General features: G+C 37.6%; 1 protein-coding gene across 2 annotated transcripts in view; it reads right to left on the bottom strand.

Annotated features, from left to right (window-relative positions):
- Window positions 1-22,564, bottom strand: part of LOC133523710 (ras GTPase-activating protein raskol) — a 230,302-nt gene extending 207,738 nt beyond the window's left edge. For both annotated transcript variants that reach the window (XM_061859426.1, XM_061859434.1), the window contains exons 1-2: window positions 22,425-22,564; window positions 20,397-20,650 (exon numbers count right to left, since the gene is read on the bottom strand). In XM_061859426.1, coding sequence (XP_061715410.1) covers window positions 20,397-20,466 — 70 coding nt within the window. In that variant the 5' untranslated portion in view covers window positions 20,467-20,650; window positions 22,425-22,564. The remainder of the gene's footprint in view (window positions 1-20,396; window positions 20,651-22,424) is intronic.
- Window positions 22,565-23,295: the final 731 nt, after the last annotated feature.

Below are 23,295 nucleotides of genomic sequence, written 5' to 3'. Positions count from 1 at the left end.
TACCATGCGTTCATCAGATGCAGGCCGGCGGTAGCACGGTCGCATTATTATCTCCTGTCACCATGCCTGTCACGTTCTAACAAGTATGTAAGTGCGAAAGTGACAGGCATAGTGACAAGCAATAAAAATGCAACCAAGCTGCCGCCGGGGAGTGTAGTTGACTTACAAGTACTTAAATTCTTATATCGCAGGAAGGAACTTCTCAAACTGGCCATTACGAGACCGATAGCGCTCAATTACGACATTGTTACGCAAACCTACAAAATTCAATAAGGCTTACCTTATACTTTCTAACTTACAGTTTCTGTTCTGAGACTAGCGAGGAAGTCCGCTTAATAGACGTTAAAAATTTAACGATTAATTTTGAATACTATCTCAGCAGTTACGTTGCAAATGTTTACATTCCGGGCTGTTATGAGCCGATGCACTTGATACGTTAGCGATGGAAATAACATTCCTAGTATCCAATCCTGAAAATAAAAATTGTATTAAAGTTTGTATTACAGCTTAAGCTTGTTAAATGAACCATTACAGTGTTTGGTAATTTATTATACGGGTCGCAATGCTTCCGCAAGGTCTTAGCCAGCGTAAAGAGTTCATAGCTGTCGTCACTATGACTATTGTCACAGCCAACAATTATATTAACGTAACCTACCCGAAATCAACGACTCTTAGCAATTTATCACAACCGGCATTTTGTGGTTTCTTCCCTTGCCTATAGATCGTATCAGTTTGTAGTACTTTGTAGCAATTGCATCATTAAAATTCTGATCTTGTATATTTTGGCCGTTGAACGTGACATGGTGTCCTTTATGGCTAGAAGAGTTAGCTTGATACCTCGGTAACCTTCAAATACCTTTACACTTTACATACCCGTTTGTGATACTAAGTAAATAATTTATCAAACGGTATATTTGTGATTAGTAAAGGCTATTGAGATTAGTTATACCAAGAAGGTTGGATTGCCGTTAACCCGTTCCACCCTACACGGCAACTTAGCCAAAGGCGTTGTGTGTCTAATTCGTTCACGAACGAACGCACGGTTTATATTTCATCAAAATAAAATTGCAAACTTTCGATTCAACGAGTAGGTATGTTTGGCCGAATTTTATTTATCAATTGTGCTAATGTTAAAGTATTCTGCACGCGTGTTGTCTGATGTAATGCCTGTGACACTATAGCCCATAAAATAAAAGGTTGAATGTGACTTGAAAGTTATCAAAATATTTGTAGTACGTATGTATATAGTATTTGTAGTATAGTACTTTGTGGTTTTACTGGAGTGGTTTAATTATTTGTAACAATTAAGGCACTCGAATCCAACTAAGGCAATAAATTTCACTGAAATATGAGTGGTAGATACATAAATAATTATTTTTATTGATTCATTCATGTATGTAATCAATACTTTCTAAAGATAATTACTTACATTCACGGTCATAGGCAACATGTTTAGTTTAGGCCTTTTTATCTAATTCCAATGGCATATAATATTAAAACGTAAATAGTATTGTACCTATTTGGTGCAGTCGAGTTTATAAATTCGTATTCATTTTTCACCTTATTACAAATATTGCAATGGATTAAGGTGAAGAAATATTACATATCTGTGAACTCAACTGTTAACTACAAATAAATAGTGGTGACTAATAGTTGTCAGAAATGCCGACGCCCCGCTCCCATTTGTAGCAGATAAACTGTAGCAGTGGGAGGAGCGCTTCCCTGACCTCTGTAAACTTATAATTGGATGACAGAGTTCTAAATATTCATTAAATCGATTTGGCCGTCACATCATCGCTGAGTTCAGAAGCGTTGCAATTGACAACATTTCAGATATACTAACAAAATGAAATGTATGTATTTGTAAACCCAAGCTAAAGAATGGTTTAATTTAAAGAGTGGAAGCCTTCAGCTTACTATTATTTTCAAGGAAAAACATTACCGGATCCATATAAGTAAATAAATAAAATATGAAAAATAATTAAGTAATAAAACCTTTTCAAGGTTACTTGTATCTCAATTTTTAGAATTGTAATAAACGATATAGGAGCGTGAGGCGTATATATAAGGCGTAATGATTACCACGACATGACCACTTAACTCTTAAGGACCGGTAAGATTTAATGAGCATTGTTAAGGTTAGCGTATGAATATGAAGGCTGAAATTCATATGGGACAAGTGCTAGATGATGTCACGATTGACGACGATTAGAAGTCATGGCAATATAACACTTAAAGACTGTTTATAGTTTATAAAAACATAATTTGATATTGACTCGTGCGAAAGACGTGGTGTCAAGTGCAGTTGGGCAAAATTGTCATATAGATATAGCCAATTAGTCATTCTCTGTTAATTCTGTGTCACCTTCTTTGCGTTTTTAATATGATTGTTCTAATGCTACCACGTGTTTCTACCAATAGGTAGGTAGGTACGTGTAATGTGACTAATGTGACATGTCAAGCCAAGTCGCACGATTTCATGTGATGTCCTAGTGTACTCACAACTACATACAAGAGACTGGCAAGTAACACAAAAGGACTATAAAGTGTGAGATGCATTTTTTGCTTTGTCGATCTGTCCTAATTCGCACAGGTTTAACTCTTGTAATACATGGCAGCAATGGCCGTGTGTCCGCAGAAATCGATTATCTTGGCTTGCCCAATCTATTAGCTTTATCAAGTCAGCTTCATAGTGGAACCACCCAAAACCACACTAAACTAATAGCTCGGTATTAGTAACTTTATTTTTGAAACTTTAATTGCTCTGCTCCGTTCATATGTTAGATGGGAAATAAGATTTACCCTTAAAACCCATATCTTATATCTAATCTTTTAAAATTATACACCCTTCTAACTGCTAATCGCTCTCGATACAGCAAGCAAATACATAATAGAAATGCCACCAATAATATTGACACAGTTTGTCTCCAATGGATTGCCGGTTTACGCAACACATAGCACTCCTCGTATATCAGTGATGCAATGTGTGTACTCAGATGCACATTCCCATTGCAGCTGACACCAATCCCTAGTCAACTTACAGGAGAAACTTCACGAAATATTGAATACTTATATCTATAAAGAACCCTAGTCGGAGAGCAATAATCTATCCGAATCATTCGATTGAATGGACATTCCGCCGGATTCAATCTATATAAGAAATTGCAATGGCCTGCAGTTATCCGGATATCGGATAGTTATCCAGATTTATGGGCTTGACGGCCCCCACGGCCCCTAGGCACGACGCCTCGGGTGCATAATTACCCACTTTCCGAATGCGAATCCCAAGTCCCCCATGTTCGAGCGCGTTCATTAGATTGTTGGCACTCTCCCTTCGAATCACCCCAATTCATATAGCTGCCCGACTCCAAAAAATCCACACTAAGCACTTACAACTCAATTAACTTATTTAATATTATCTCTACAATTAAACCTGTTCGTCCAACATTTCGTAAACTTCGACAGACAAGAACTTGGAATGAGAATGCAAGAACAAAAGCCAAGCGGCAAAAACAAATTCATACTTTCTACTTTTTAAACAAAGACACTTTGAATAATTAACAAAACTGCAAAACCATAAGAATTGTTGTGTGAACGCCAGTAATATATTACTAATTAATCTTAAGTATAATTATGTGTTTAAATTTAATAATATTTTACTCTCTAGCAAAGTATTCGTATTTAGATGGAGATAAGGCGGTTTGGGAGATAGTGGTAATCTTGTTTGCGGTACCAGTAACAATGGCCTGTGGCTAGTCGGTGTCGCGGAGGCGCTTTGTGATTGGAGAGTTTACTTTCTACAATACCTACATAATGTCATTCACAGGCGCGGCACGTGTTGACGTCTCCACCTGACTAACGGAGCCTCGAGCGCCGGGCCAGTCCTCTGTCCAGGAATACAACTGTTGTTACTTTATAATAGTACATTTTTTTTATAACTCGATTAATCGCTTAACTTAGACAGTTCGTGAGAATTAATTGGTCAAACCATGGTGTGGTGGAAATTTCGTAGTGCGCGACGGATTAAGTTTTGGTCAGAAAGTAAAAATAAATTTTGTAGGTAGCAGTGGCGGATCGTTCAAAGAACTCGATTCCCACCGGCTTGTCTAATTTCACCCCTTTGAATACTTTCACGGTCGGTTCATGGAGAAAAGGAAAGCAAGAACTAGCTCCGGGTTCCCTACGAATATTTGTGACGCTCCGCCACTGGTAGGTAGGTACTTAAACAACATGAGAGAAGAAAACAACACAGCAAAACTATCACTGCACTGTCTCACTGTATTTAGCAGGTCCCTATTAGTAGATATGACTCAAAAGTTGAGGGCATTTTTATATAAGAGCGTATCTAAATCGGAAATACGAAGAGAACGCTTTTTTGTCCCAGTGCAAACCCTAAGAACGAGTCACACTTCATCCTATGACAACTGAGTTTTTATTTATGTACATTTGGACTGGTGTCCACTGGTGTCCACTGTGTCTACTGGTGTAGAGAGACGTTCATAGAAGTAAAGTCTCACCAAATTGCATTTTGTCTGGAGACTATTGAGCACATTACCCTACAGGTTTTGACAAAAAAAACAAGACAAAATAGCGCCTGTTGGTCCTGTTTCCTTAGTGGATACGCTTACCTCGACAACTCTTTTTTTAAATAACGGAGTTACCGGTAGTAAATATACATAGAAACAATGTAAACACAAAAAATGTTCAGTCAAATCGCTGACACAACAATCGTGTCGTGTCGTGGCGCGATGCTTTTCGCATACTAATGTCAGCGATGACTACATTCAATTTCTTCTCGCGACCAGCCCCGATCGTGCGAGAGACGGACGTGACCAAAGCAGACCTAACTTTCTGCTACACAATACTGGGAACATGACATGACATTGCGACTTCACAAATATAGTCACCTATTCAAAAACAACAAAATTAATCTTTTCCAGTTCCATGACGTGTAGTGTATACGATACTTGTAAACGTTGTCTTATTTTTTTCTTCACGCATCCACCGTATGGCCTACGGCCATCACTGAAAAATGTTATCTGCCTCCGTGTCACTCGAATACGCAAGAGCGATAGAGTATCTGCGATTTTCGATATTGGCGGCAGGCCCTTCAGCACATTTGTGCAGTAAATGAGCTAATCTAACTCAACATCCTACGAAAACTGGTTTTTGACAACTTTTACTTGGGAAATATAAAAGGTAACAGTTGCGTAAGTGTGCAAGTACGTATTAATGTGTACTAAAGTGTTTGAATATGTTTGTTTGTTCCAATCACGCATCACGCAAAAATGGCTTACTTATCTGATTTGTAATATGAGTTTCGCTTAAGAGGGAAGAATAAGCTTTGCTATCCTAGCGAAATAACGGTATTTTGAAATTCCATTTCAGGAGAAAACGTTTTCCACTAACTAAATCTTAACAAATCACTTTAATTTTGATGTCGATCGCTTCATCATAATATATTCTAGGTTTATAGGTTTAGCTTTTTTGTTTTTGTTTTGCTTATTTTGAAAAAAAGGATAATGTATAAACCTAGTTTTTCATTGTGTCAATAACATACAAAAAAAAAACATGGACAATGGAAAATATTTAGAAGTGGAAAAACTCTTAAGCACACAGCATTAAGGCAGAACCATTAAGATACAGAGCAATTTTTGGAAATAATCTTAGTGCATATGTGCAAAAATATATAATGTATTGTTTTTTTTTTGAAGCGGTGGTTTTAGAACATACACCTTTTACTGCACTCTTTTTCTGTAGGTATGTCAACTAAAAAGAGAGTTTTGTATGTAAATTACGACAGTAGCAGAATCGTCCAACATCCAGAGAATCCCTGTCATACTCAAATAGGGAGGGTGACATATTATTTATTTACATAATTTCTTTCCAGGGAGGAAGGAAAGCTGCGTCGTGTATGTGAATTCTAGGTAAACATAAACGTAATTAATTAGTGCCGGTAACAAGATGTGCTTAAGAGTCCTTATTCCTACAGACGAGCGTATTTTGTAAAATGCTTCCTTTTTCATTCAAGATTACGACGTAACTATTAGTATTTATTCAAAAACTGGTAACGTACTTAAATAATCGTTTCCTAAACTAGCGGCTCCAACAGTTCAAATTTTCATTTTCTCTTTTAAACCTCTTTTTTAATGAGTTTTTTTGGGAGTCTTTTCCAAATTTTGCAGTGAGATGTGGCGTTTCGGTTCTCAATTTTGCTGTAAACAAGAATCATTTGGTACATGAATGACTACAATTTGATTCAACATATCTCGTACGAGGGGCTGGAATGATTAACAATCGAAGATTAATTTAAAAAAACTGATAAAATACCTTCCGAGTTTTCTTAATTTTTTTGGCGAAAACGGGGTTTTATTAAAAAAAAAAGTCCGCAAATTGTACGCATATTTTGCTTTAAAAATAATATTATAGCAAACTGTAACTTTATGTTAACCTATAAAAAAAAAATCATAACTATGGGACCTACATTGCCGTAAATTTATATTTTTTTAAAACACGTATAAATCACGCAGCAGCGACGCCCCGCTCTCAGTCCGCGCGGAGCGCGCTTAGAGGATGGACCTGTGCTCGATTGTAAGGCATTCGTTGCGTTCGTAATCAGCTACGGAGTTCCGAGAAGTGCTATATACTGCGATTAGAAAATCTTAATAAAAGTTCATTTTTTACACTATGCTTAACAACAGACTCTCGCTTATTGATGGATTTTCAGTGGTCCTTTTTGTTTATACTACGTCGGTGGCAAACAAGCTTACGGCCCGCCTGATGGTAAGCAGTATCCGTAGCCTATGTACGCCTGCAACTCCAGAGGAGTGACATGCGCGTTGCCGACCCTAACCCCCTCCCACCCCTCGTTGAGCTCTGGCAACCTTACTCACCGGCAGGAACACAACACTATGAGTAGGGTCTAGTGTTGTTTGGCGGCGATTTTCTGAAAAACGCATTTTTACTTGAAATTACGTTAGGGTTTGCATTATTATTTTTGACCCGGATGAAGTCCAAGATCTCATGATGGAGTCAGGAGTTGGTCACCAGGACTCTTAATCTACTTATCATAACTCCATCGTGTTTGGGCTCAATAGATTTGCCCTGACGAGCACCATCAATCTAGATAAAGTCCAGGGTCTCATGATGGAGTAAGGAGTTGGTCACTAGAACTCCTAATCTACTCATTATAATTCCATCGTGCTTGGGCTCAAAAGATTTGCCCTGACGAGCACCATAGATCTAGATGAGGTCCAGAGTCTCATGATGGAGTCAGGAGTTGGTTACCAGAACTCCTAATCTACTCATCATAACCTCATCGTGTTTGGGCTCAATAGATTTGCCCTGACGAGCACCATCAATCTAGATAAAGTCCAGGGTCTCATGATGGAGTCAGGAGTTGGTCACTAGAACTCCTAATCTACTCATTATAATTCAATCGTGTTTGGGCTCAAAAGATTTGCCCTGACGAGCACCATCGATCTAGATGAGGTCCGGGGTCTCATGCTGGAGTCAGGAGTTGGTCACCAGAACTCCTAATCTACTCATCATAACTCCATCGTGTTTGGGCTCAAAAGATTTGCCCTGACAAACACCACCGACCTAGATGAGGTCTAGGGTCTCATGATGGAGTCAGGAGTTGGTCACCAGAACTCCTAATCTACTCATCATAACTCCATCGTGTTTGGGCTCAAAAGATTTGCCCTGACGAACACCATCGACCTAGATGAGGTCCAGGGTCTCATGATGGAGTCAGGAGTTGGTCACCAGAACTCCTAAACTACTCATCATAATCTCATCGTGTTTGGGCTCAATAGATTTGCCCTGACGAGCACCATCAATCTAGATAAAGTCCAGGGTCTCATGATGGAGTCAGGAGTTGGTCACTAGAACTCCTAATCTACTCATTATAATTCAATCGTGTTTGGGCTCAAAAGATTTGCCCTGACGAGCACCATCGATCTAGATGAGGTCCGGGGTCTCATGCTGGAGTCAGGAGTTGGTCACCAGAACTCCTAATCTACTCATCATAACTCCATCGTGTTTGGGCTCAAAAGATTTGCCCTGACGAACACCATCGACCTAAATGAGGTCTAGGGTCTCATGATGGAGTCAGGAGTTGGTCACCAGAACTCCTAATCTACTCATTATAATTACATCGTGTTTGGGCTCAAAACATTTCGATAGATCGAAGATAGGTCGATGGTGCTCGTCAGGGCAAATCTATGGAGCCCAAACACGATGGAATTATAATGAGTAGATTAGGAGTTCTAGTGACCGACTCCTGACTCCATCATGAGACTGCGGACTTCAACTAGATTGATGGTGCTTGTCGGGGTAAATCTATTGAGCCCAAACGCGATGGATCTATAATGAGTAGATTAGGAGTTCTAGCACCAACTCCTGACTCCATCATGAGACCCTGGACCTCATCTAGATTGATGGTGCTCGTCAGGGCAACTCTATTCAGCCCAAACACGATGGAGTTATGATGAGTAGATTAGGAATTATGGTGACCAACTCCTGACTCCATCATAAGACCCTGAACCTCATTTAGATCGATGGTACTCGTCAGGGAAAATCTATTGAGCCCAAACACGATGGAATTATAATGAGTACATTAGGAGTTCTGGTGACCAACTCCTGACTCCATCATGAGACCCTGGACTTCATTTAGATCGATGGTACTCGTCAGGGTAAATCTATTGAGCCCAAACACGATGGAATTATAATGAGTAGATTAGGAGTTCTAGCACCAACTCCTGACTCCATCATGAGACCCTGGACCTCATCTAGATTGATGGTGCTCGTCAGGGCAACTATATTGAGCCCAAACACGATGGAGTTATGATGAGTAGATTAGGAATTATGGTGACCAACTCCTGACTCCATCATGAGAACCTGGATGGACTTCATTCGGATCAAAAATAATAATACAAACCCTACCGTGATTTCAAATAAAACTGAAACTCTATAGCACTAATGTGCGCAAACGATTGGCATCTTGACTAGGCAGCATGGGTGCGTAGCCACCATGCCAAACGTTTACGATACGACAAGGAAACACTATCTGTCTCTCTATCGCACTAATATGTGCAATCGATTGGCTTCTTGGCTAGGTATCATGGGTGCGTAGCCAACATGCCAAACGTTTACGATACGACAACGAAACACTACTGTCTCTCTATCGCACTATTCGCACTAATATACGCAAAAGATGGGTATTTTGGCTAGGCACCAAGCAAGTGTGTGGCCAACATGACAATCTTTTACGTCACGACAACGAAACACTATCTGTCTCTCTATCGCACTAATATACTTTATTTATACCTGCAGTAATTTACTAACTTTTTCATTTTCCATTGGTGTGAAAGAGACAGAATAAAGAGCAAGGGTTATAGTACACTCTGTAGTCTGTACACTTAGTAGTAGTGTACATAAAAAAAAAACTACTGTGCATATAAAATAAAATAAAGAGTGCCCATATGATATCATATAACACTAAAATTAATGTTGCTTGAAATTATATTGAAAACTATCAAGATTATTCTAGTCTGCATTGAAACGCGCGTCGCGTTGCCGGCGCTCGCGTACCGAGCGCCAACGCCATCTATCGAGCGTTATTTCGTGAAATCGGAGAACGCTCCAAGGAATAAGGGCTCTTAAGATACTTAAACTGCAGCACAGCGAAATATCTTTGAGGCTCCTCATGAACAATTATTATTTCTAAACATTTTTTTCTACAACAAGTGTATGCGAAACAGTACATTGACAGGTACCCACTAACTACTAGGAAAGAAACTAAAATATGCAGCGTCGACCCACATGGCTTGGTTTACAACTAGATGGCCATTGGTCCGTGGCAATGAATTATTAGTTCCAGTAGGTACCTGGGTATAATTTGTATGCAAAATTGCAATATGATTGCTTTTCACAATCAGCTAATTTTATTATTTAGGTGCATACTGGCACTACAACGTAATCATTAGGTTGAAGTCGCTGATGTCATAATCATAACTAGGTACATAAATAATTGTTGACAAGAAGAAGTGATAACGTTGACCACTACTCAATTAATTTCACTACTCCATTGGAATACCTGTCAGGTTAGAAATTCTGTACTAGTACCAGTGGGACAAGCTCCATAAGACCTAGTGAGACGGCAAAGAGACCTGGTAAGGTTTACTTATAAAACCCCTACAGTATCTAGACAAACCGTCAGTTGTAGGAAACGTCCGTTTAATGTAATTTCTATATACTATTTTCGGAATACTACTTTAGATTTCCTTGATTTAATAAACCAGGCATTTTTCTGCTATGGGTAAGGCACCTGTCCGAACGGGGGCTATTAGCAAAATAAGTAGCGACGTAATACGTGTTGCTGAGGTGTTCCATTCTGCAATATTTTTATTTTTATGGCCTGTATATGTAATGTACACACCAAAATTTTAAGCTACCATTACAAGAGAGCGGTGCTTCTTAATACAAGTATCTTCATTACTTAAAAAGAGGCATCGGCACAGATGTAAAAAAGTTTACTTATAAGTTACGAACTAAATATTTTTCATTTTCATTTTCATCAGCAGTTCCATTTTATCGAATGTCACTTTTTTATGTATCTAAATGCTGGTTCCTGCCAGTCCCAGGTGCCACTACGTTATACTTCATACGCCTATAAGACTTGAGGAGTTCATCTCATCATCAGAACTAGATCTTGACAAAAATGGGGACAATTAGTAAGTAATTATATATTTTCGACCTAAAAATGATTAGCGATAGAGAATTGCGGAGTACTTATGTAAGACGTAAAAAATATGTAAAAAAACAACCGATTTGAAAACATCGTCCTTTTAGAATGTTGAAGGCGGTTAAAAAACAAACTTAGACGCGTTCTAGTCATATGGTTTTGCAGATCTGACAATAATTTGTTAATTGATTGCGATTTAATAATATTCCTGTCTAATTTATATTCGAACCATTTTTTGTATCATCGATGCCCTAATGCCTCAGTCACGCAACACATTTGGCAACAAACCCAAAAACCGTTACATTAGCCAGTTTCAAGCCATATAAAGCTATATCTGATTATCATTCATATTGAGATGAACTTTTAGATACCATATCCGCTTGCGATGCCATTTTTAGTCCATTACTGTTACGTATAAATATACTCGTATCCAGTCGTCGAACTCATTTTATGAATACTAGATGTCACGTCTGTCATTAGTAGATCAAGATATAATTATTGATCATTTGTGTAATCTACGAAGATTTCTGCTTTGTTTTTCGTTAAAAAAAGCTTATCTACAACAATTGGTCAATCGGGTGGTTACTGAAATCCCTGCTTTTTCTGGCCATTCTGATTGAAAAATTGAAAAGTAGTATTTTTTATCGAAACCCGATATACGCGAATTTCACTTAACGCGATTTTTTGCGGAACGTACCTACCTATCACGTAAAGCGAGGTATTACTGTAGGCAAAAAGTTATCCAATTTTTATTTTACGACGTTTTAAGTCATGCACGTGCACTTTATTTACACTTTAGAGGCTTAAGTGTAGTAAATATACAGATAAAATGTACATAATTATAAAAGAGTAGAGATTCGGGTAGTCAAGAGTAATTAGAAAGCCACTTGCTGGACCCTAGCGTGGTGGACCGAAACCCGATAGAAAACCACAACGCTGCTGCCCGTATAGTTTTCACTGCAAGTAGGGCACACAGCGCGAATGGCCAGCTCTCTTGACGATAACCTACCCATTGTGAATCAATATTCATAATCATAATTTCAATTAGCCCGCAATAACATTCCGTTCCAGGTCCATTTTTATTCACCTTCAGATTTGTAACTTAATACGATTCCGGGCTGGTTTCGGTATTGTAATTTAGATCATGCAATCCAGCGGCAGTTCGACATTTGTCGAGAACATGAGAATTGCAAGAAGCCTAATACAGCAAAAGATTCAACGGGAGATGCTCGTAGTTCGTTCGTAGTAAGTAAAAAAGTTTTCGATACGGCACTTTAGTTGGACGTCCAATTATCGGTATCTTGTTAGAAATACGTATTATTTACTGTCATTTGGATTCGTAACTACCAATGGAATTATGTCGCGATTCGCAACTGATGGAGTGATTGCAATAATTTGTGTATATAATTATGTGATTACATGTTGTAAGACTTGTAAGTAGCGTGCGTCGGACCGAAGCCGAAGGTGATTAGTTAAGTTGAGCCGAATAAGCAATGCAGCCTGAAGCTTATCTAGGAAGAAATTAGAAGTCGTGTGAACCCTGAGGTCTTTAAGTATATTAACGTGTCGTTTTGATTAACACTAGACACTAGACTATTAAGATTTATTGAAGCCATTTTAAAGAGGGTGGTTGCGTATACTGTATATTTTCTCTAAATGAAAATATTTTTTACGTGTTCATTGAAAGTATTATCCGTCTCTAAATTAGTCGTCTAAATGGATACACCAAATACAACATTTCACGTAGATTTAGAAATGTATGATATGATCGACATATATCTTTGTGAGTAACTCGGAAAGATGCAACAAATTCCGTGTGTAAAGATGACCAACCATTTAATCAGCACGACATTTACAGAACACTCACTCGCCGCACCTCCAAACCCATAAGGCCTTACGCTGCGTATCTACAGCGTCAAATTCTATACTATAGAATCTATATAATGTCGGTGTAATAATAATACTATAATCTTCGATACATAAAGCGCCAATGGTATACCAAGCCTTACCGATCTGTGATGCCGACTAAGACGCCTCTGTTCCTAAGTAAATTACTCCTCCTTTTGATGCAACTTGCAATATATGTATGTATTTTTATTTCACACCTTGTGAACATATTGTGTTAGTTACAAAAAAGTCGTAATAGGTAAACTGGTACTCGTAATTAATCTTTGAGAGAGACTAGAGAGTGAAGATAACTACCCTACAGACGGATATTACTCTTATCCTGTTATCTGAATTGATATCCTACCTAAGAGAGGCATCTCATGAATCTGCAAAGTGACTTATTCACTTTGTAGGTTCAGGATGGGTCCTTCATTAGAGTTCGGTAGTCAACTACGAACCCTTATAGTTTCGCCATGTCCGTCTGCCTGAACAGAACGAAAAAGGGTCTCCAACAACCTTGACTTTTTGACTATATGAATATTTTCGGAAATTCTCCGAAAGAAAACAAATATGTCCCTCCACCCATCCCTTCATCCCTCCGTTTTTTGAGTTATTGCAAAAAGTCTTCTTTTCTTAGTAAAATACGTACGAAGTACACTCACGTCTAAAAATATCGATACGGACAAAGTGCCCAAAATATGTATACACGACCTTATTGCTCATATATTAAGGTAGAGAATACATGTTTTTGGCACTTTGTCCTCATCGTATTTTTAGACGTGACGTGACTGTTCTCCCTTACGCTTTTAATATACATCATACTTACTAATAGCCTCCGTTTAGCATATTCTTTCAAAATGATAACTACGGAATCCTACACTGAGCATGGCCCGACATGCCCTTAGCCGTTTTTTTTCTTTGTAGTTTAGCACAAAGTCAAAGGGATAACGTTGTTCCATCAACGTAGATCGCTACGTAATACGTCTGCATTTTACGTCGCGGTACCTAAGCGAGTATTTCAGGGGTTATGGAACTTGAAACCATCAAGAGGTCACTTACATTTGAAGAATTGATTAAGCTACACTGAGTGAATAAGCGCCATGCAAACCCGCGTCCAATTAAAGGGACACAATTAGCCACACTTATAATGGACTTACGCCACTGTAGGTACCGACGGTAAAGTGGCTTACAACTTTTGTATTCGCTTATTAGATAAAATTGGCATAAGTACTTAATATATAAATGCTTAATATGGATCCGAGACACTGGTACAAGTAAGACGTAATGACTAAAGCAATTAAGTTATAGAAGTAACGAAAGTAGTAAAACCACAATGTCTTTGATTTACACTTTTTATGAAAGATCTGCACCAATATATCATTTCAAATCTGCATGGATTTTGGAACACGGCTTTAAGATAAAGTGTTCTGACGTCTGGCAGAAAAAAAATTAAGGCTAGACTATGGATCTAGCGGTAGATAAAATATTTAGCTCATTAAATGGATGATACTGGTAATATTTAACGGAAAGGTTTACGGTTATCGATCAAAACACTACCAATGTCTGGGGCGTCATCGTGCAACATCAAACCGCACTGTTGTGCCATTTGACAATTAGACCAATAACGCCCTCGCGCCTACAAATCAAAACCAATTCAAGTCATAAACTACCATGAACGAGTGTGCCTGTCATCGTTGCCCAAATTTGACCTAATACTTAAATTATAATTGGTCAACTGAAGTGAAGTTTTATTGTTCGATACCTAACTACATCTAATTTTCTTATTAAGAGCAATTCCTAGCTGAGCAACTTTTCAAATCTCGAATTTTTGAAGCTATGTTTCTGTCGCGCTGCGGTGGGCGGGAGCGGGAGCTATCTAAGTGTGAGTGCGCACACACAGACGCGAGACGTGAGCGCTCACTCATTGCGCGCCGTTGCGTCGACATGTCGACGTCGCCCGCGAGCCGGACGGAATTCATCCTGCGCTGCCCGAAGCAAGTTGTTTTTGGTCTCATATCACAGATCTCATATTTTGATCACATAATATTGTTTTTCATTTTTATATTATACTGTATCTATTAATTACCATATAGGTAAAAACTGCAAAAAAGAATGATGTCCCTGCTTCGGTTGTCGTCGTACAGTCAAGTGCAAAAATATGTATCGAAAGAATCTTCTCATAAATATGGTACTACGCTCTTATTACACTGGTATAAGATGCTATGAGACATATTTTTGAGTAAGATGTGTACACCCATATTTTTACACTTGACTGTACCTATCCGTGACAGTAAGTTGGGTGTGATCATGGTGTGTTGTGAAATTTTGTAAGTAGGTATAAATATATGGTTAAACTACAATCTATTTTACTTGTAGTACGATGGGGCTAAACTTGGGTCGCCTTATTGAAGAACGTATCGCAATGACAATCTGAGTAAAGTATGTTGGGGTAATGCCGGACAATTTTGGGACCAATTGAGAGAACTCGTGAAAAAACGTTTTTTCAAGATCTCAGCACATGATAGATTCTTGAAGTACGGAGCAAATCGTTAAATAATAACCGTAGATTCGGCCTGAATTTTGGTAATCTTCAATATAGAACGGTTTCAGTTTTGTACCTGTGTAAAGATGAGACATACTTTTTTTTAGGGTAACGAGTGTTTTGCCATCAAGGGAGAACATAGGATGGTGAAAAAAAGTTGCTTCTAATGGAAAGAGAATAAGATATCACAAAAAAATAGGTCCGGTTTCTACCCTTCTCGAATGTATACAACTTAAAAGTTATCATCGAAAGTTTTTAATTCGTATTTTTGAATCCGATCTTAACCCTGATACAAAAATTGGTAAAATTGTGGCTCTCAAACTTTGATACCTATGTCAGAAGGAAATTGTGGCTCTCAAACTTTGATACCTAATATAAGGCAATTTGATATGTAAGCAATGTGCTAAGAAACCTCTTATTGTAAGGTTTACCCGAAGTAATAAAATAAGAAAAACGACTAAAATAATAGATAGGTTTCGAAGTTTTGACAATTTAAGATCTCGTGAACTGTACAGGTTTAGTGAAAGTGTAAATGTATTGTTTATTGAAAGGAATGTACTGGAAGATATTACGTGCTTAAGTAGGAGGGACAAAAATCGAAATAAAAAAATAATCGTGCTCAGTCATTTTTAATGAAGGTCGCCAAAAAAATAAGAATCAAACTTAGAAATCAAAAAGACTAAGTAGTTCTTTAAAAAGGTCAAAGTCACTGAGAGCCCATCTTGAAGTATGGAAAATAAGTAAAATTGCGATTTTATTGGTATAATTTTGAAATTATATATATAGTTGATATACAATCTTTTTTTTAATAAAATGTAAGGATCGTATGTAAAGAGTAAAGTAAATATATAGGAAAAGGGAGCCCTCTTGAAGCATTTTAAGGCAACTAATTTCGAAGCCCTATCTCTATTTTGTATCCGAAACTAGCTATGTATGTATGCGTGCACATCTACATATGCATCTGTATGTGTAGGTACTTTATTGCAAAAAATTGCTCATTTGCTATCTATTTTACTCGATTTTGTTATAAAATTCAACATGTATCATCATCTCTATACAATATAAATACTCTTTATTGCACACCTCAATAAAAGAAAACAATACAAAAGAAAACAGAAACATAAGCACAGGTAAACAACATGCGGTCTTATCGCTAAAAAGCGATCTCTTCCAGGCTACCTTTGAGTTGCGGAAATTAAAAAAATGACATTGTCCGTAAGTAGGTGTACATACACATACAATATACATACATACAAAATAGACTCCCAAAATCTCTTCCTTTTGATTTACCGTCGCGTTGGTAGTGGTACTGGATAAAAATAATGGTACGAAAGTGTGATCAAGAAAACAATAAATGTGATAATTAAGTAGGTCAGTAGGTAAATTGAAGAAAATTTAAAGTTTGACAATCACTGCTGTTTTTTAAATAGGTAAAGATCGGGTTGTTTCTCTCGGATCTTTACCTGGAAGGGTCAAGATCGGATATCGGTCTGCATCAGTCCTAGGTCTGTTTTGATTGGATAGTTATATAAAAAATATCGAAAAAGAAATTATACATTAAAACAAAAACAGTTTCGTCACAATACGCAAAATAAATTACAGGGCGAAGATCGGATAGAAGAAAAAAATTGCGAAAATATCTTGCTCCCTGTGATTGCGCATAGCACAAGCCCGACGCCCTGAGCGACGCGGGGACACTGGCAGTCGAGGCGTAATGAAATGGCATCTTACACAATGTTGCCAACATTAAAAAAATAAAGCCAAATTAGGGAGACATGAATGTCCTACGTTCTTCACCCGCATCCGGTATTTACCCAACATACCTACCTTAATCGTTGAACCGCCGCATTTCAAAATGGCCCTTATTTTGATATCGGCTAGCCGTATTGTAATACGGTGGATTATACAATACGACTGCGATACTTATATATAAATCCCCTCGTTAATGTAATTTCATTTTTGCTATCTAGTGGCAAACATCAAAGTAGTTATCTTTTACTTGTGACGCACAAGTGTGAGCAATGTAAAATACTATAAGTATTTCTAAAAAAAATTGCCTTGTTTTTGTGATCATACGTAGTAAAAGAAATTGTGATTAATTGATTATTAAATTCGCAAAATGCTGTTTTTTTATTTAAAATAATGAAATAATTAGACCAGTTCCGAAAGTACCGGGAAATCCCTGTTCCTATTTCCACCAGTACCGAAAATCCCGGTTCTTTAAAACAGTACCGGTTCTGCAATCCCTAATAAGGATGTTATGCCCATCACTAATCCTTCTGTGTACGTATATTTATAAACTGTCTCCGCCTCCAATTCGTGCGATAAGGACAACTGCAGCTCGGACTAAAATTCACTCGCAAAAAACTCAAAAATCGAGGTTTCGCTCTCGACTGTTTCCTCCTCCAAAACGCAACCAATCATTATGAAATTTTGGAAATTGCAAGAGGAATAAATAATCTATGCCGCTATGTTTTGATTTTTTGGATATTTATTGTCATATTTGTATACTGTGCCTTTTTTACAGCCAATTCAATTGAGCCGTTTTTGCGATTTTTGAGGCGCTGTAAGTTTCTTCAAAATAAAATAATCCAAAAAAGCAAAACATAGCGGCACAGATATTGATGATATTGATCTTATTTGAAAAAATCATTGCTCTAGGTTCAAAATCCAGGGAGGAAATAGTCGAGAGCGTTTGTATGGAAAAATCACCACTAGGAATTCCTCTTAACGGCCAATTTTATGTAGGCTTGTTAACATATGTACACAAATTATTATCCAAGTAGGTACTGGTATGTAATGTATTACTTATTTAGTTTAGAGTAAAGTTATTTTGGTGACAATGCGACAACACGGATTGAGTCCACTCAATGCGAACAGTCAGTTAAGTGCTCAGTCAGCACTACTAGTCTGATAACGAGCGGTTACGTTTTGTAAAATTAGTAAACTAGAAGTAATTAAGAAAATCAACACTCCGTACAGAAAGAAATCGTTAACTCTATCCTAAGCTATTTGTAACCCGTAATGTAAAATTACTAATGTTGAGAATAAGTGATCGTATTTTTAGTTACACGAGTTAGATAGATGTTCATAGAAACTGATACTAATAACCATAACCCATTAGCATGACATACTTACTTCTAGTAGTACCCAATGTTTATCCTTTTGTTAATGATTTAGAACGTAACACCTTGTTTTGAAAACGTACTAAAGAATGTGACCTTTAGCTCTCGCTTGCTCGCCTCACCTACATCTCACTCATTGAGCACTTACGTAAACAGCTCCAAATAGCACGCCGGCCAATGTAACGTTCGAAATAGAAACTGCACCAATGCGAGTCGCGCGTGAGATGTCCTGCAACCCTGTAGACGAAGTCAGGCATGCCACAATAAGGTCATAAAATGTAAATTATTATTCTCATCGATGGCTCAAGCAAGAAGCTACGGTAATACGTCAAACCCGCGACAAGACAAGCAAGAGCTGCTTTTGTTATTATGTAGTGAGATAGTGACATCTCCAACGTGGTGGTTATAGTGCGTGGTGCGTGTCATCCACGATGATACGCCGATTTGTCAAAATGACAATACGAGTTAAGACACACGTCGCGTCGTCGTGAATGACTCCTTCTAATACGGTCCAGTTACACCAACCACACTTGACAGACTGATCTACGTCAGTCTGGGGGCACGGCAGTGCCCCCACCAAGTCGAGCAAAAAAGCATGACGGCCGTACCATCCTTTTCTCGAAGCAATTCAGACCATTTTCGACCCCCTGTAACTTCGTTGTGGATAAAACTAGAAGACTGAAATTTTCAGTAACCATGCAGGCATTGTAAAGACACGGTATATTTCAAATTTCATTCAATTTGAACCAGTATGTTATGTTTTATATAAATATATCTTGGCCATCGCCTGAAAACACGTGTAAATTCAATCGCCTGAAAACACATGTAAATTCAATTATTTAGTGCGATGGCCAAGTCTCAATATATTTATATAAAACATTAAAGAATTTTAATATTGATATGCGTCACTATAAGATGCTGTTAATTATTACGTAACAACTTAATGCTTCGAGTACGGAGATTCCAGACACAATTGATTTTCAATTGTTATGGACCACGATCGTGGTCTTAGAGACTGGACGTATTAAGACAGAAAGTCGCTTAAGTAGAGACTGAATAAATTAATAACCGACTTGGTATTACATGGATCTCACAACTTTTTACCGCAGAATAACTGAGTTGCGAGACTTGGTTTTTTTGACAAGTATTGTTTTTGATGGGATCATCAGTTTACTATGAAACTTTACATACTCACAATAAAACTTAGCGAACGCTTTACCGTTGACAGACGGTTTGGTGTAACTCACTGTAAGTTGTAATTGTGAGTATTGTGACATACAGCAGCTACAAATTTAGGGATGATTGAAAAATAAATTAATGAAATTCTAAATACGTAATTCCAAAGGATCGAGTTCGACCCAATTATATTAACCCAATCAAATCAAAGAGTTTTCAATGAATTTGTTCTTGTTCTATCAGATTAACTTAATGTGCTTTTAATGCTTCTTTCGTTCTTCCATCAGGACCTTTCAATTCCCATAATACCGTAGAATAATACCACTATAAATATATATTATACGACTACTCTACAAATGTACGAGTAACTGTTGAAATAGGATTTCGACTGGCACTGACCCGAAGTTAGTCTTCGTCTACTAGGTACAGTCGAGGAATTTAGCGTATGTACTCGTGCTACGTATTTCTTACCTTGTCACTGAAAGCAGCTAGAGATCTCACACTACCTATATTGTCTATGTGATAAAGTACAAAATGATATATAAATCAAATTCCTTTGACTGTAAATACAATATAACCCAGGTGTTTTCAATTTCACTCTTATCAGAGGACTTAAACCTGGAATTTACAACTCGGAGCAACAAGCAGTCGTTTTGTTGGAATTTTGAATGTAAACGTGAATTTCAAAAAAAATCGGTAGTAGATAGCTTCCGCCTGCCATTTGACTCTGGCGGTAAGTTTTCAAGGCATTGTTTTTAGCCCAGTTGCAAGAAGTTGAACCTATAGTAACACACCTTAATCAACCAAAATAACTTCATCCCCACCGTCTCAGTTTATGGTAGGCCTATTAGTTTACATACCCACTCTCTCTTCTCTTATTCGGTGGTGCTGTGATTAAAAGTAATGATGAACGACTTACCGCATCTGTCTAACCAGCCCTCGGCTCTGCAGGGGAACGGGATCAGCACTCGCTGATCATCGGCCCTCATCTTGCCACCGTCACTTTGTGTTAACAATATGTCACTTCACATTACACCGTTTGTGGCTTAAACAATTCTCATCCAGGCCCAAATTGTTTACAAAAAAATTGCACTGTTTGCTGTTTGTCGCTTGTCGCCCGGCGCGCGCGTCGCACTGGGTTCTCGGTTGTCGATCGCCACACCTAACTTTCACCTGCCGATAAAAAACGACTATGATAATCACAGATAAATAGCAACGATTGAAGTTTAACTAGTGATGCAGAAATTGGAGGCAGTCATATAGGTAAGTGCTTTCATGAGAACTAGACAATATTTTTCACAAAATATAATGTCTATATCCTAATATATGTAGGCATCTACAAAGCGCATCAGACGGAACGATAATATACCAAAAGATATCTTGGCAAGGCATCTTACGATATATTTTACGTACAATTTGACAGAGTCCACACACGAAGCTATAATACATATATACCAACATATATTATTTTGATATATAAGTACTTATATTAGGCATCTTAGGATACCTTGCTATATATAACTCGATATATTCAGCCCGTCACCGTAAGATACCGAAATTGACGGTAAAAAAATATATTTTGGTATCGTTGTCATGTGAGGTGCTTAGCTATACTATAAAATATATTTCGATATCTTACGGTATATTTATTTTATATACATATATTATCGCTCCGTCTGTGATGGGCTTAATGTTGTCTGCGGTAGCACGCAGCATAGTTTGTGTCCTTCCGAGCAGTAGGACTTTCTGCGCTACAAGCTATGGCAACAGAGGCACTACCGCGAAAAACGCAATTTGATTTTTTTATCTGCCTCATTCGCTCGAAAGGCTTTCTACTTTTGATTACCTTTAGTATGCAATCAGGAAGGGTGAAAATAAGATCTTATAGATTAAAGCTTAGTTTAGTAGGCCTATTCAGAGGAAGACCGGATGAACGCTCAGACGAAACTATAAGGGTTCTGTTTCTGCCATTTTGTTTACGGAACCCTGAAAAACAGGACATGCATATACTGGGTATGTACCTAAATTAAATATTGCAAAATATCATAGTGAATTTCCAGCATAAGATTAGTCCAATAAAAGCAAAAGGCATTGGACTCGAGCCGTGAGTTAGGGTCTTTAAGCAGCTAGGAGGACTGAATTAAATGTAAGGGCAGCTAGATATTTATTTCCTCGTAATAAACAACTACCTAATCCACATAGGTAATTTTAAAAGTACATTTGGTCCATTATAAAGCTAATATAACACTCACTATAGGTAAGTAGCTAAGTACACTGTTGCCTATCTATGACATCCTCTCACTCAACAAATAAGAACGAGAAGCGGAGACTGACAAGAATTCGGGCGAGCAGAGATTTCTATGAATCCTTTGATTGTTGTTTACGTACCTACCTACCAGTATTTTGCATATTTTAGCCGTAGATATAGCCAACCTATATGTCAGTCATTGACATGGGTGCCAATTGACATTACCAATAAAATTATAAAAGAAGATTTAGTTGATTTATTCTGTGCCAGTGACTCGATACAACGTACAAATCTACATTCTGCCTCCTCCTAATCTTAGCGCTTTCCCATTTGCACCCTAAATAGGTATATGAGACCAGAATCCGCTATGGCAATCTAATGCCAATATTAAAAAATACTAGTTATCACAAGACAGAACAACACATATTTTAGGTGCCTACTTATGTTACTCTAATAAGGTATTTTATTTTTATTACCCGGGAAAGCCAGTTTAAGCTACATAAAATGGCTTACTTTAATTATTTAATACGCATGTAAGTACAAGTTGTTGTCATCTTTTATGAATGGCTACATTTTCCTTACATGCTCATATATTTCACAAAAAAACTACCGCATTAAATATATAGGTATTTTCGTTGTTAAAATAGAGAAAATGTACACCTCGTACTAAAAATATAATAACCAAATATATTAACTCACCGATTAAATCCGTAACGTACGTGAAGGGAACTACAGTCACCAAACTTTAAAAACAAATAAATATTACGCGCACGTGATTAACACACTCCGCCACGCATCAACACATCCATCTAAGAATACTAACTCGTACAAACTGGTGATGGTTTGGTCCGTTTGGTAAGTGTAGGTGAGGTGACCGATTCACCGATTGGTAAGAAAAGAATAGGATAGAATGATCGTGCAAAGCAAAAGCACGCTCTGCTTTGCTCACTCTTCAACGAATGAAAGCCCAATATGTTCCATCCCTTTCGTCTCGTATTGATCCGCCCCTTTTATCTTTGCTATATTGTCTGATTGCATTGAATGACAAATTAAGCTTAACATATTTTATGAACAATTACATTTTTACGGCCTAAATTACAAAATTGTGGTCATAGCCTGATGTTTTAGAATAATTCTGACATTAATTAAAATGAAGAGGCCGTAGTTGGGCAGTAGACAATGAATAAAATGTAGGCAACAACATTTTAATGGGCTCTACAGACGGTTGCATTTTTCATCACAACAAAGTGAGGTGGAAGTACAGTTAAATGAGACAAAAGTTGTCAAACTATTTGTTGCCGATGAAATGAAGATGAAATCGATGCCAAATCATGATCCAATGGAAGACAAAATGTCATCTATGGAGCCGAAAAGCTATAACTTAGTATAGCAACACAGACTACATATAAACAGCAAGAAATAAGCAAGCTAACAAAAAATAGCATTGTATATGCGATAAAAGTATACTTTTTATTATTTATACTGTACTGTACGTTGAGAAAGATGGTAGAAAATGTTTGACAAAAAGTAAAATCATGAACGAAATCTAAAACAAATTGTCATATCTACA

This window comes from Cydia pomonella, chromosome 1 (genome assembly GCF_033807575.1).
Source record: "Cydia pomonella isolate Wapato2018A chromosome 1, ilCydPomo1, whole genome shotgun sequence".
Classification (NCBI taxonomy): Eukaryota; Metazoa; Arthropoda; class Insecta; order Lepidoptera; family Tortricidae; genus Cydia; species Cydia pomonella.
This window is presented reverse-complemented; position numbering and strand designations above follow the sequence as displayed.